A 12,522-nucleotide genomic window follows, 5' to 3' on the forward strand; every position below is an offset into this window, starting at 1 on the left:
CACACCATATTTTCCCTGGTGGCTCAGATGGTAAAGTGTCTGCCTACAATGCGGGAGACCCAGGTTCAATCCCTGGGTTGGGAAGATCCCCTGGAGAAGGAAATGGCAACCCACTCCAGTATTCTTGCCTGGAGAATCCCATGGATGGAGGAGCATGGTGGGCTACAGTCCACAGGGTTGAAAGAGTCAGACACAACTGAGCGACTTCACTTCACTTCACTTCATATCCCGCTCTGCTATGATGAGAAATTTTGAGTCAAAGGCAAATTTCAGTTCAACCCCATTATCATTCTTCCGACTCTCAGTTAAGCAACTCTTTCCTATAGAGTTAGTTAACTTTTCAGAGCAGCTTCCTGCGGTAGGCCTTGGTGATCAGGAGGGCTGCTGCTGATGCCTGTTCTTCCTGTGGCAGCCAGTTGCAAAAGAGAAGGGGCCTGTGGTGGTTTCAGGACTAGACAGCAAGTTGCTGGAGAGGACAAAGTGCCTGTCGGGCTTAAAAATTCTGTCCAAAATTGCCTAAATCATGGATTATAAACACCAAGAGCTAGGACGAAATATGAAAATTCATGACGTCTGCCCATTCTTGTATTTCATGAGAGTTTCATTATTTGAATCTCACACAACAGCTTCAGCTGCAAATAAAGAAGACCAATAATAATACATAATCCTCAGCACTGTTCATTCTTTCTTTGATAAAATGGTCCATGGTCCTTATGATTCCACACTTTTCAATCTACCCTGAAATCATTTATCCTTTTCAAAGCCCCCAACAATAAATCAGCCATAATGGAAGCTCTTCTTCTTGCTTTTATTGCATGGATATATGCCCCAGCCTTCATGTCTGAAGTGTTTACCTGGCTTTTTCATAGCTGACTCAGTAGATTGGAACCTTTTAATGCAACCTGCATGGCATGTGGTCACCAAATCTATGTGAAGTCTTGATAATTTTTGTATGATTGATAGCGTATCGCTCTCCACCGGTGAGGGGAAGCAAATCTATTTCCTGCTTGCTTCCTTTTGTAGATGTTAAGTTACTTAATCCATTTACTTTCACGATTGGGACTTCAAAAGGCAGAAATATGAAGGAAAAGAGAAAAGCAAACAGGTTCAACAAGTCTGTGCCTGACTTTTAAGCCTAAAAAATTTTCTACTACATTATATACTACTTCCCAGGGTTATATTAATAAAACCAAACTTCCTTTTCTGCAAAGTAACCCAGTTAGTGGGGAGAGAAAAACAATCAATCAAATGCCATAACTATAGGAGGAAATAAAAGCTCCTTTCTTAAAAGCCTATAGCTCCATAGCTTCCCAAAATTATAGTCCATGCCCATCTTTTAGACCTTCATTCACCCCTCATGATTCTGTATCAGCTACCATTGTCCTATTTGAAACGTGTACTTCTGTCTATATTTCAGAACTTGCCCCCAAACTTACCTCTATTTACTATGTCATTTCACTTAAAACAATGTATGTGAAAGAATTTTTACACTGTAGTGTTACATTGATTCTAGTATTATTACTAAACAGAACTCAAGACCTAAAAACAAAAAGCTTTCTCAGAGTAGCTTTGTCTACCCATTCTTTGGAGAAGGGCATAGCAACCCACTCCAGTATTCTTGCCTGGAGAATTCCATGGACAGAGGACCCTGGTGGGCTACAGTCTGAGGGGTTGCAAAGAGTTGGACATGACCAAGTACTACTGCTACCCATTCTTTAGTTAAATCAACTGATGTCTCACCTCTCATCTGTGAAAAGCACACGTGTCTCAGAATTTTAGAGATGAGTAAAATGAATAAGAAAGTAACCAATGCCTTAGGAGTTTATAATCTGCTACTTCCAGCCCTACTCTCCCAATCTACTTCTATTCTGAATCTACTATATTTACCATTTTTTTGAGGCCCATCATGTTTTTAATTGTTTGTCTTGCTGTTTTTGTTACTAATCACAAACTCCCCAGAATTGTGTCCATACATTACTATTAGCCAAAAAAAAATTTGGGCAGCGTCTTGCTCTAAATCAAAACCATGACCTTTGGATAAGCTATCTCTGAGCTTCATTTTTCTCATTAGAAAAATGCAAATAACAGTACCTACTATATACAGAAGTGGTTGTTAGAGTATATGAAATGTTATTTAGTGTCACTTGCCAAAAAATATATATATACAGAGGTGGTTGTTAGAGGTATATGAAATGGTATTTAGTGTACATAATGGCACCCCACTCCAGTACTTTTGCCTAGAAAATCCTATGGGCAGAGGAGCCTGGTAGGCTGCAGTCCATGGGATCACTAACGACTGAGCGACTTCACTTTCACTTTTCACTTTCATGCATTGGAGAAGGAAATGGCGGCCCACTCCAGTGTTCTTGCCTGGAGAATCCCAGGGACGGGGGAGCCTCGTGGGCTGCCGTCTGTGGGGTCGCACAGAGTCAGACACGACTGAAGTGACTTAGCAGCAGCAGCAGCAGTGTCACTTGCAAAAAATATATATATACAGAGGTGGTTGTTAGAGGTATATGAAATATTATTTGCTGTACATGTTATTTGGTGTTATTTAGTGACACTTCAGTTCAGTTCGGGAGAAGGCAATGGCACCGCACTCCAGCACTCTTGCCTGGAAAAATCCCATGGACGGAGGAGCCTGGTGGGCCACAGTCCATGGGGTCGCTAAGAGTCGGACAGGACTGAGTGACTTCACTTTCACTTTTCACTTTCATGCATTGGAGAAGGAAATGGCAACCCATTCCAGTGTTCTGGCCTGGAGAATCCTAGCGACAGGGGAGCCTTGTGGGCTGCCATCTATGGTGTCGCACAGAGTCAGACATGACTGAAGCAACTTAGCAGCAGTAGCAGCAGCAGTTCAGTTCAGTTCAGTCGCTCAGTCATGTCCGACTCCTTGCAACCGCATGAATCGCAGCACGCCAGGCCTCCCTGTCCATCACCAACTCCTGCAGTTCACTCAGACTCACGTCCATCGAGTCAGTGATGCCATCCAGCCATCTCATCCTCTGTCATCCCCTTCTCCTCCTGCCCCCAATCCCTCCCAGCATCAGAGTCTTTTCCAATGTGTCAACTCTTTGCATGAGGTGGCCAAAGTATTGGAGTTTCAGCTTTAGCATCAGTCCTTCCAATGAACACCCAGGACTGATCCCTTTAGGATAGACTGGTTGGACCTCCTGGCAGTCCAAGGGACTCTCAAGAGTCTTCTCCAACACCACAGTTCAAAAGCATCAATTCTTCGGTGCTCAGCTTTCTTCACAGTCCAACGCTCACATCCATACGTGACCACTGGAAAAACCATAGCCTTGACTAGGTGGACCTTTGTTGGCAAAGTAATGTCTCTGCTTTTGAATATGCTATCTAGGTTGGTCATAACTTTCCTTCCAAGGAGCAAGCGTCTTTTAATTTCATGGCTGCAATCACTATCTGCAGTGATTTTGGAGCCCCAAAAAATAAATTCTGACACTGTTTCCACTGTTTCCCCATCTATTTCCCATGAAGTGATGGGACTAGATGCCATGATCTTAGTTTTCTGAATGTTGAGCTCTAAGCCAACTTTTTCACTCTCCTCTTTCACTTTCATCAAGAGCCTTTTTGGTTCCTCTTCACTTTCTGCCATAAGGGTGGTGTCATCTGCATATCTGAGGTTATTGATATTTCTCCCAGCAATCTTGATTCCGGTTTGTGCTTCCTCCAGCCCAGCGTTTCTCATGATGTACTACTCTGCATATAAGTTAAATAGTGACACTTACTTGCCAAAAAAATATAAACCTTCACTAACACCTCTGTTGCCTTTCAGATTATGTGTAAATGTGTGACTCACTGCTGGATACCCTCAAGGAAGATCCCAAACTATTTTGTCAGCCTACTCTCTTATGATTCTTCTACACATTCATTTACTCAAACCATAAGTCCTACTCCCTAAATATACCATGAGGGAAATTAGTAAGAACTACCATATTTTTCTCCTTCCAGTTTTTTTGAGATATAGTTGACACTGTACACATTTAAGGTGTATAACATAATGATTTGACTTATATACATCCCAAAATGATTACCACGATAAGTTTGATATTTATCATCTATCATTTATCACATTTATCATCACATATAGTTAAAAATATAAGAATGCTCATCCTTGTGATGGGTATTCATAGGATATACTCTAACATTTATATATAATACACAGCAGTGTCATTTATACCGCTTGACCACCTTCATCCAGTTCCCCCTCCTGCTGCCCAGCCACCTCTGAGAACCACAGATCTGATTTCTTCTTCTGTGAGTTTGTTTTTGTTTGTAAAGAGTGTCTGGTGCCCAACATAGTCATTCAATATTTCTAAACATTACATGGTGGTAAAATGCTGAGGAGTCTAGTTACCATCTGTCAGTCTACCCAGATATTATTGGCTGTGTTCCCCACACTGTACAGTTTGTACCCGAGCCTCATTTTTTTACTGAAAGTTTGTGCCCCTTACTCTCCCTCGCCTGTTTCTCTCATTCCTCCCGCGCCCTCTCCTCTGGCAGCCGCCTGCTGGCTCTCTGTATCTCTTTCGTCATGTTTGTTCATTTGGTTTCTTTCCCTTTAGGTTTCACATATAAGTGAACTCATGGTATTTAGCTTTCTCTGTCTGACTTATTTCACTTAGCATAATACCCTCTAGGTACTCATGTTGTTAATTAAACATAGTAAGCTCTCAATAAATATCAGTTATTTTTACTGTGAGAATTTCTAGTTATTTTTCTCCTCATTCAGCTCTGCAACATATTTTACAAATGATGAGAAAGCTTAATTGGCTCCTTCACAATAACACACAGCAAGTAGCTGGAAAAGATGGAATTTGAAACTAGGTTGAAATTCTGTCTTGAAAATCCATACCTTCTCACCATATTATGTATACTGTGCTAATCTCTCCATCTGAAAAATGTCCTTCCTTATGTTTAACTGAAATAACTTTCCCCAGTCCATCTCAGGTGCTGCCTCCACCAAACCCTCCTTGATCCTCATCCAAACGCAATATCTCTCTCAAAATATTCACAGCAGTGTGCTCCTCATTTCTACACAGCACTGTGCTCCAGTGCTTATGTCTAATCATGGTCTCTTTGACACAAGGGCGAGGGTTTCCCTGAAGCAAAGTACTTTGTGCCAAGTTTACAGTTTCCCCTGAAGCAGAGCACTTTGTGCCATGTAGATATTTAATAAAGACACTTAAATTGAACAGAAGGTCATTAAGGTCACATATGGAAAATTCTGTCCAATGCAATCCAGGAATCATTTACTTACTACTGTGTCTCTCTGTGAAGTCCTGTAGTTGATATTGGGTTTAAAGAGATAAGCAAAGCAAAAATCCTCAAAGAATTTACAGTTTGATAAAAGTGCTTTGAAACCAGAAATTGGTTTTTTTTTTTTAATTTAGGCATTAGAGTGAGATGAAACAAACACGTTAGTCATCAAGTGAATTCTCATTGGTTGTTCACACAGATACAGTCGTCTCCTCCAGCTGCTGTACCAGTTTAGACTACATCGTCACCTACCTCTTCAAGCACATAGCAAAAGAGGGCAAGAAATCACTTCGATGCCGAGAGGCTACCCAGGCTGGTCAGAGACTATTACATTTTATGCAGCAAAATCCAGAGGTCCTGCAGCAGGTAAATAGTGGTTGTTCACCGAGCTTAAGAGATAAGAGTTTTCCCGAAGCCAGTTTAGTCTCTGAATACCTTAGAGCAACTGGTCTTGCCAAGACCCTTTCCTGGTTCTCCTCTAGAAGCATTTTCCATGTAAGTAGGATGGTTGGCCTCAGGATTACCTGCCCTCAGCAAATCTCTAACTCATGCATCTCATGCAGTGAAGCTAGTATTCGGAAAGAGGATAGCACTTTCAGAGACGAGAGAAATACTGAATAAAAGTCGAAGCTGGAACTAGAAACAGTCAACCTCCTATTTGTTTCCTGGAGCCTCTAATAACGTCATCTTAGGTTTGCCTTGTACATACTCTAGTGTGCTGAGAAACTGCTATTTGCTGGGCTCCTCGGCTGTGCCAGGTGACCTGCTGGGTCATTTTCCCCATTTGTAGATGAGAAATCAAGGTTCAGAGGGGTCATATTCCCAAAACCATAATAAGTGATAAAGCCACGACTTGTTAATTTTCAAATGTTTTCTGACTAGCTAATATGAATTAGGTCTAAGTTTAATGTTCTTTAAAAAGTCACTTCTACAAATCACAGTAACAGCATGCATAAAGATAAACATAATATATATGCCAGAAACATTTCAAAGAGAGTAATATCATTTTGCTATGGAGATAGCATCACTATGATATATTCCCATTCTACTAAATTTGGGAAATGATATCTTTATACTGCTTCCAGTTGTCTTATTTTGCCAAACTATCTCCATAATAGTTTGTGGTTTGCAAATGTAAATACTTTAACATGGTCATTAGCCAGCAAATAAGTCGCCTGCAATTAGCAGAAAATGTCAGTCTGAGTAAATAAATGATGAAAATGAATAAGAAAGCCAAAGAAGAGGTTTTCTTCCTAGCTGTCATTTTTTGCTAATACTTAAATGAAGTTATGTAAACTTTATCTGTGGTGATGTTTCAGTTAACCAGTTAATTTCCTGGCAAGAAGGTGTGGATGAAGATTTTACATAAATAAGCAAAGGGCTGCAACTATTTGGTATGATCCTGAAATTGTTACAAAACATGTTGGTGATTAAACAGGAGGAAGGTAACTCCTTTATTGAGGACCTCCTATGTACAAGGTGCAAGAGCTGTTAAGATCCAGAAGACATTAATTTCTCTTCTTAAGTTTTTCCTGCCAGATGGGAAGGAGAGACCAGTAACTAATTATATGCTATTGGATTAGTACAGTGATGACAGTAGGAGAGTACTTTCAGGGACGTCTCCTCATTTAGACCTCCACAACAACCATGAAATGTGGATATAATCATCCCCATTTTACAGTTGAATAAATTGAAGCACAGAGAGATCAACTGGAAAGTGGAATGTGAACCAAGGTCTGTTTGGCTCAAAAACCGAAGTCCTTACAACTTACTTACACCATTTATTCTCAGGGAACTAGTTGGTAGGGATAAGATCTCAGATTCAGCCAGAATGCTTCTTCAAAATATACATCCTATCAAGATTTGGATACACCTCTCCTCATCCATCCATCTGCAGTAGCCATTGGTTCTGCTGGGAGTGTGTCACAGTGCTCAGGTGTTTTATGAGAAGGCTGAGAACCACAGAATTAAAGCATGTAGCCAGCTAGTGGAGAAAATAAATACCCATGGATTGGCCAGGAATCAAGCCCACCCCCAACCCCACCATGGCAAGTGACAAGTCTACCACCTGCCAGTATTCAACCATGATTGTAATATTGTCCCATAAACTTTGGCAGGAACTTTTAAGTGAGTAGAAAATTTTAGCAAAAATCAATAGGCCGTGGTCCTGGACAAATGCCATCAGACTGTGCAGAACAAGTAATATTGTTGTGCAGAGGACAATCATGTTTGTCTTTACTCAGAATTATCCTGTGTTTGTTGGTTTAAGTAATTCCTATGTGTTAATAATACTTGGTAATCCTTTACTTTACAGCATTTGACTAAGTAGTGATATATCTTTATTAACAGTGGAATGCATTCTATTTATTTGGAATGTAGGCTCTCAGATAGCATTTTAAATATTAATGACTGGTTTCTGGTAGTCAGCATAAATATGATTTGCATTAGCACTAGGTTATATCATCTTGAGTGCCTCTGATGTCAGCTATTGGGTATAGTAGTATCTGACATCATCTCCTTAGGTCACTGACAACTTTGACCTCTATTCTTATGCACAGTTTCTGTCGTCTCAAAAGCTCTTTTGAATTGATTTGAAATTTTGACTCTTCCCTTTATGAGGCAGTAAAATTGATAATTATTCAGATGGGAACTGAGCACTGAGTGAAAAATCAATTCCACCCGCTCTCTGCTGCGTATAAAATTACTTCTGAGTCGGCTGGACTGAACGGATGGCCAGAGTAAAAGCAGCAGGCAGAAGTAGTGGGAAGAATTAGCTGGACAGAGCTAATAGCCTGAAGGGATAGACTTGGAAAAGAGGGAGTGGGCCAGTTGGGGGTTATTATGAGCAAGGATGGGTCCCATTGATCATCTGTTTACATCAGCTTTCCAAGACCTTATAAATCAACCCTGAAGAGCAGCAGAATCCAAGATTCAGCCTCTTACCAGAGGGAATTTATATTAGATTATTCTCATTTTCACACTCAGATGAAAAGTGAGCCATTGATTATTCATTGGTTGCCCATTAAATGCTGTTTTTATAGATGATTTGCCTATCAGAGAAGGTAATGAACAAGGTTGCTGCTTCATAACTCAAGGTTTCGGTTTTCAAGGCATCTGTGTCGGTTAAGTAATGCCTAACCCTATTAAAAGGAATGGGTTACAAATTGCTTAACAGTGCTGAAAAACTAGACCCTAATGACTAATTGTGCTTAGAGTTTAGAGAGAGTTTGTCAGCTCTTTAAACTAAACTGATGCAATGATACTGCAATTATTTACTAGTTTGAACTGTTTCCCCTCCCCCCCAAACCTGGACCTATGTTGCTGGAAGCATAATTGCATGAAGAGTGTCAATTCTAAATTGCAAAAGTTATCTCCTCAAGCTTCCACAGCAAATGAAGCATGAACCTACATAAAGGATTTTCTGACATTCTTATAGGCCTTTCCATTTGTATGCAACTGCTTGGGAAAGACATTTTAAGTGCCTCTCACCTGAAAATGTGTTTATTATGACCTGCTACATGGCTTTAGATCTTCAGTGTTTTTAAAAAAACATTCTCCAAATAAGCCATCTTCCATATTTTGCAAACAAATCTAAATTTTCAAGCATTAAATTTAGTCCATTATTAGAATAAAGATCTATTATAATTAAGTGAATCTATTTCAAATAAGAATTATTGTCTAACCAGCATTGCTTTACCTTAACAACTGAGAAAAACCTAGTTTATGTATATTAGCAAAAAAAGTTCCCCATGATTTTATGTCATTAGAAAGATAAACTAAAATTTGAAGAACAGGTCAGTAGTAACAGGGATTACACATGGATCTATTACAATAATCTGGAATGTAAGATTTCTGTGTGAAGTGTTTTCAATTTTATCCCTGGTCGTGTTAAGTATTTGCATATATAACTCAGAGGTCAGCGTTCATTTAGTTATATCACAAAGTGAAAGAAAGATCTATCCAAATTAGGTAAATGAAAGAGCATGTTTTATACAAATTAGAGAGGCATTTCAAAGATGTGACTCATTCTCTTTCAGATTATAAGAATAGGACACTGATGTTGAATGCTTCTCTAAATCAGAACTTCTTTTAAAACTAAATATTCTAGAAAGAGTAGCAACTTACGTAGAAATAGAACAAGAATTATATAATGGTCAATATATATATATAATGGTATATATATATACCATTATACCATTATTCGATTATACCATTAACTTATTAACAGTGTATTTTTAGCAATTATGTTCTCTAAAATTTAAATAGGCTGAATGGAGTAATTAGAACATTTAGGTTTGAATTTATCTTAACCTCTTCTGTTTAACTATCTGACTCAAGTGAGCTGTACTAAAAACCAGAAAAAGTTCTAATTATAATCCTTTCTTTCTCACCCTCCCTCCCCCTTTGTGCTAACCTAGCATTTAACTACAAATTGTGAAGAGCTGTCAGGAGTTATAAGAATCATACTTCAGATTCTTCAGTAGGGACGTAAGCTGGAGAGAACAGTCACCCTTTTCCTCAATCAGTCAGTCAATCAATGAAAATTGCTTTTGTATAGTGCTCTTCGTGACATACATCCCAAAGTGAATCATAGCAGAAGGGAAATCATCTGCTCTTTTTTCATTTCTGTGTTTAGATTGAAACGATATTGCTCAACATTTTGACATACTATACAAGACATCTTTCATACTTCAGATTCCATTCCATAATACTAAGTAGGAGAAAGCGCAGCCACATATCTAACTGACGTTGAGATTTGGGCCTATAGAACCTCAGCAAGACTCTTCCAGTGGGCAATACTTAAGCAGATGAAATATATTCATGTCTCTTATGCTCCTAAAAAATTAACCAAATTTTCTAATGTTGTTATAGACATTCCTAGTGAATCCTAATTAGAAAGTCTGTTCATGGCCCACTAGCTCAGTCTGGTTAATTTGCAGCTATTATCAAAAATATAACAGCAGATTGATGTCAAAAAAAACATGCAGAAAGAATATTTACAACTGGATCAGAGGATAACATGGATTTAAAGAGAAGCCAGGGATAAGTTATTAGGCATGACAAGTAAAAAAATCAGAATAATAAAATTGTTTTTTGCACATGCTGCTGCAATCATGGTCTTCTTCACAGCAATATATGTATGTACTTTGTATTTATTTCAAGGAAAATAATAATACTGGCCAATATTTCAGACAAGCTTAAGCTTTTTACATATAAGCAGTTAGTCTGATTCCATCACCACAGTATCTGTGAAGCTGTCATATTATGAGCACCATTTTATAGATAACTAAGGCATAAAAAGATTAAGTAATTTCCTAAGTTACTAGTAGTCAATAAGATCATGTAGTCAGTAAATGGAAAAACTAAAATTTTACCTTGATATGTTTCATTCACAGTTCACATACAGCTTAACCACAAAGCTATAGTTTGTTGGTAGCTTCTAACTTGAAGTAATATGTGTGTTTTAAGCATTTACAGTGAGGCAAGTTGAGCTTCCAATAAGTCCCAGGGGTCATCCTTAAGGTAGAATGATTCAGAGCAGTCATCTTATACCCCAACTTTGCACTGCAGCTGAAATGAAACAGATGGGCAGTGACCCAAAGAGACAGTGGGCAAGACAGAGGGAAGTTGCTTTGCCAGCTGGTGTAGAGAAGTCCTGTGGCTTCACCTTCACTGAGGTAGAGCTGGCAGAGCTTCATCTTTTACTCCATGCCCACACCCACTCATTAATTCTGTAGCCAGACACGGAAGGTGAACAAGTTAGTAAGATGTGTATCCTTGCGAAGGCCAGAGTCTGACAGCATAACTGTCTCAGGATGTCCCTTTGTTCCTTTCCTTTACTGCTTCCGGGGCAGCTCTTGAGGTTTACTCTAACCCAATTTCTCTAGGGTGGAATCAGTATGGCAGCTGTGAGATGAAGCTGGGGAAGCAACAAGTGCTTTGCATCGCCTGCACATCTCTGGGCTCTGTCCTGACTCTTACCACTGATTCATCAGTATTGAATGCCATTTTTCACCTCTTTCTGATTGTAAGCAGCCTCTCTTCTCTAAAGGAGGCTTCTACCACTGAGTACCAGCAGGTCTGCTGAAAGTCTCTCACACTGGCACATCTGAAACGACTCTTTTGAGCATCCCTCTCCTACTTTTCACTGTGTTAAGATAAGGTACAGTAGACTAAAGTGCTATAGAGCCAAGTAGGAAACTTGACGGAGGTAGACAGTAATGAAAGCTATGTTCAGTGTACATCCCTGTTTAAAGGGGGCAGTCTCCAAACAGCTTCTAGCTAATTGTTGCCCTGTAAGGTGGTAAGACCCAGTGTTGCCAGATGTATAGAGATTCCCTCCCAAGGAGAAGCCAGAAATCTAGTTTTTAAAATGTTGGTCACTGATTGAAAAATAATATTACTGTGCAGGCCAACACTGTATGTTTGGCTTCCATTTTTTTCACCTCTGTATTCTGTAATCTTAGAGAATTTCAGAACTAAGATCTCTTCATGCACGACCCCTTACATTTCTCTCAGCCCTCTTATGAGGCCTTGCAACAGTGATATTTTTGCTTCTCTCTGATGTTTTAATAATTCTTAAAGCATACTTTTTAAATTTGTTGTTTTAAAAAGATGCCATTATTTTGCTTTTATATATGACCCTATACTTAGGTCTTTACTGAAACTTAAAGAGGAAATTTTATCACATTTGAGTTGTATCTTTGCATGTAGAAAGCATTCAATAAGGGGCAATTAAACTCATCTAACATCCCCCAAATATATATTTTTTTAATTTTCAAAATAGCAAGATAGTTTGAGGCAAAAATAAAGTTAACTTTGGTCAAGTGTGTGTGTGTGTGTGTGTGTGTGTGTGTGTGTAATCTAATTACTTAGGATCAAATCAAAGTATCTAAGAGGAACAGACTGGGAGCTGACTGTGGCTCAGATCATGAACTCCTTATTGCAAAATTCAGACTTAAAAGAAAGTAGGGAAAACCACACTAGACCACTCAGGTATGACCTAAATCAAATCCCTTACGATTATACAGTAGAAGTGACAAATAGATTCAAGAGATTAGATCTGATAGACAGAGTGCCTGAAGAACTATGGATGCAGGTTCGTGACATTGTACAGGAGGTGGTGATCAAGACATCTCCACGAAAAAGAAATGCAAAAAGGCAAAATGGTTGTCTGAGGAGGTCTTACAAATAGCTGAGAAAAGAAGAGAAGTGAAAGGCAAAGGAGAAAAGGAAAGA

At 39.1% G+C, this 12,522-nt stretch overlaps 1 protein-coding gene across 1 annotated transcript in view; it reads left to right on the plus strand.

Annotated features, from left to right (window-relative positions):
- LOC104996892 (ran-binding protein 17-like) overlaps window positions 1–12,522 on the plus strand; it is a 259,749-nt gene that overhangs the window by 222,210 nt on the left and 25,017 nt on the right. Inside the window, exon 12 of the mRNA XM_010851280.1 lies at window positions 5,483–5,649. Coding sequence (XP_010849582.1) covers window positions 5,483–5,649 — 167 coding nt within the window. The remainder of the gene's footprint in view (window positions 1–5,482; window positions 5,650–12,522) is intronic.

Source organism: Bison bison, unplaced genomic scaffold (assembly GCF_000754665.1).
Source record: "Bison bison bison isolate TAMUID 2011002044 unplaced genomic scaffold, Bison_UMD1.0 scf7180017864301, whole genome shotgun sequence".
In the NCBI taxonomy this organism is placed as follows: Eukaryota; Metazoa; Chordata; class Mammalia; order Artiodactyla; family Bovidae; genus Bison; species Bison bison.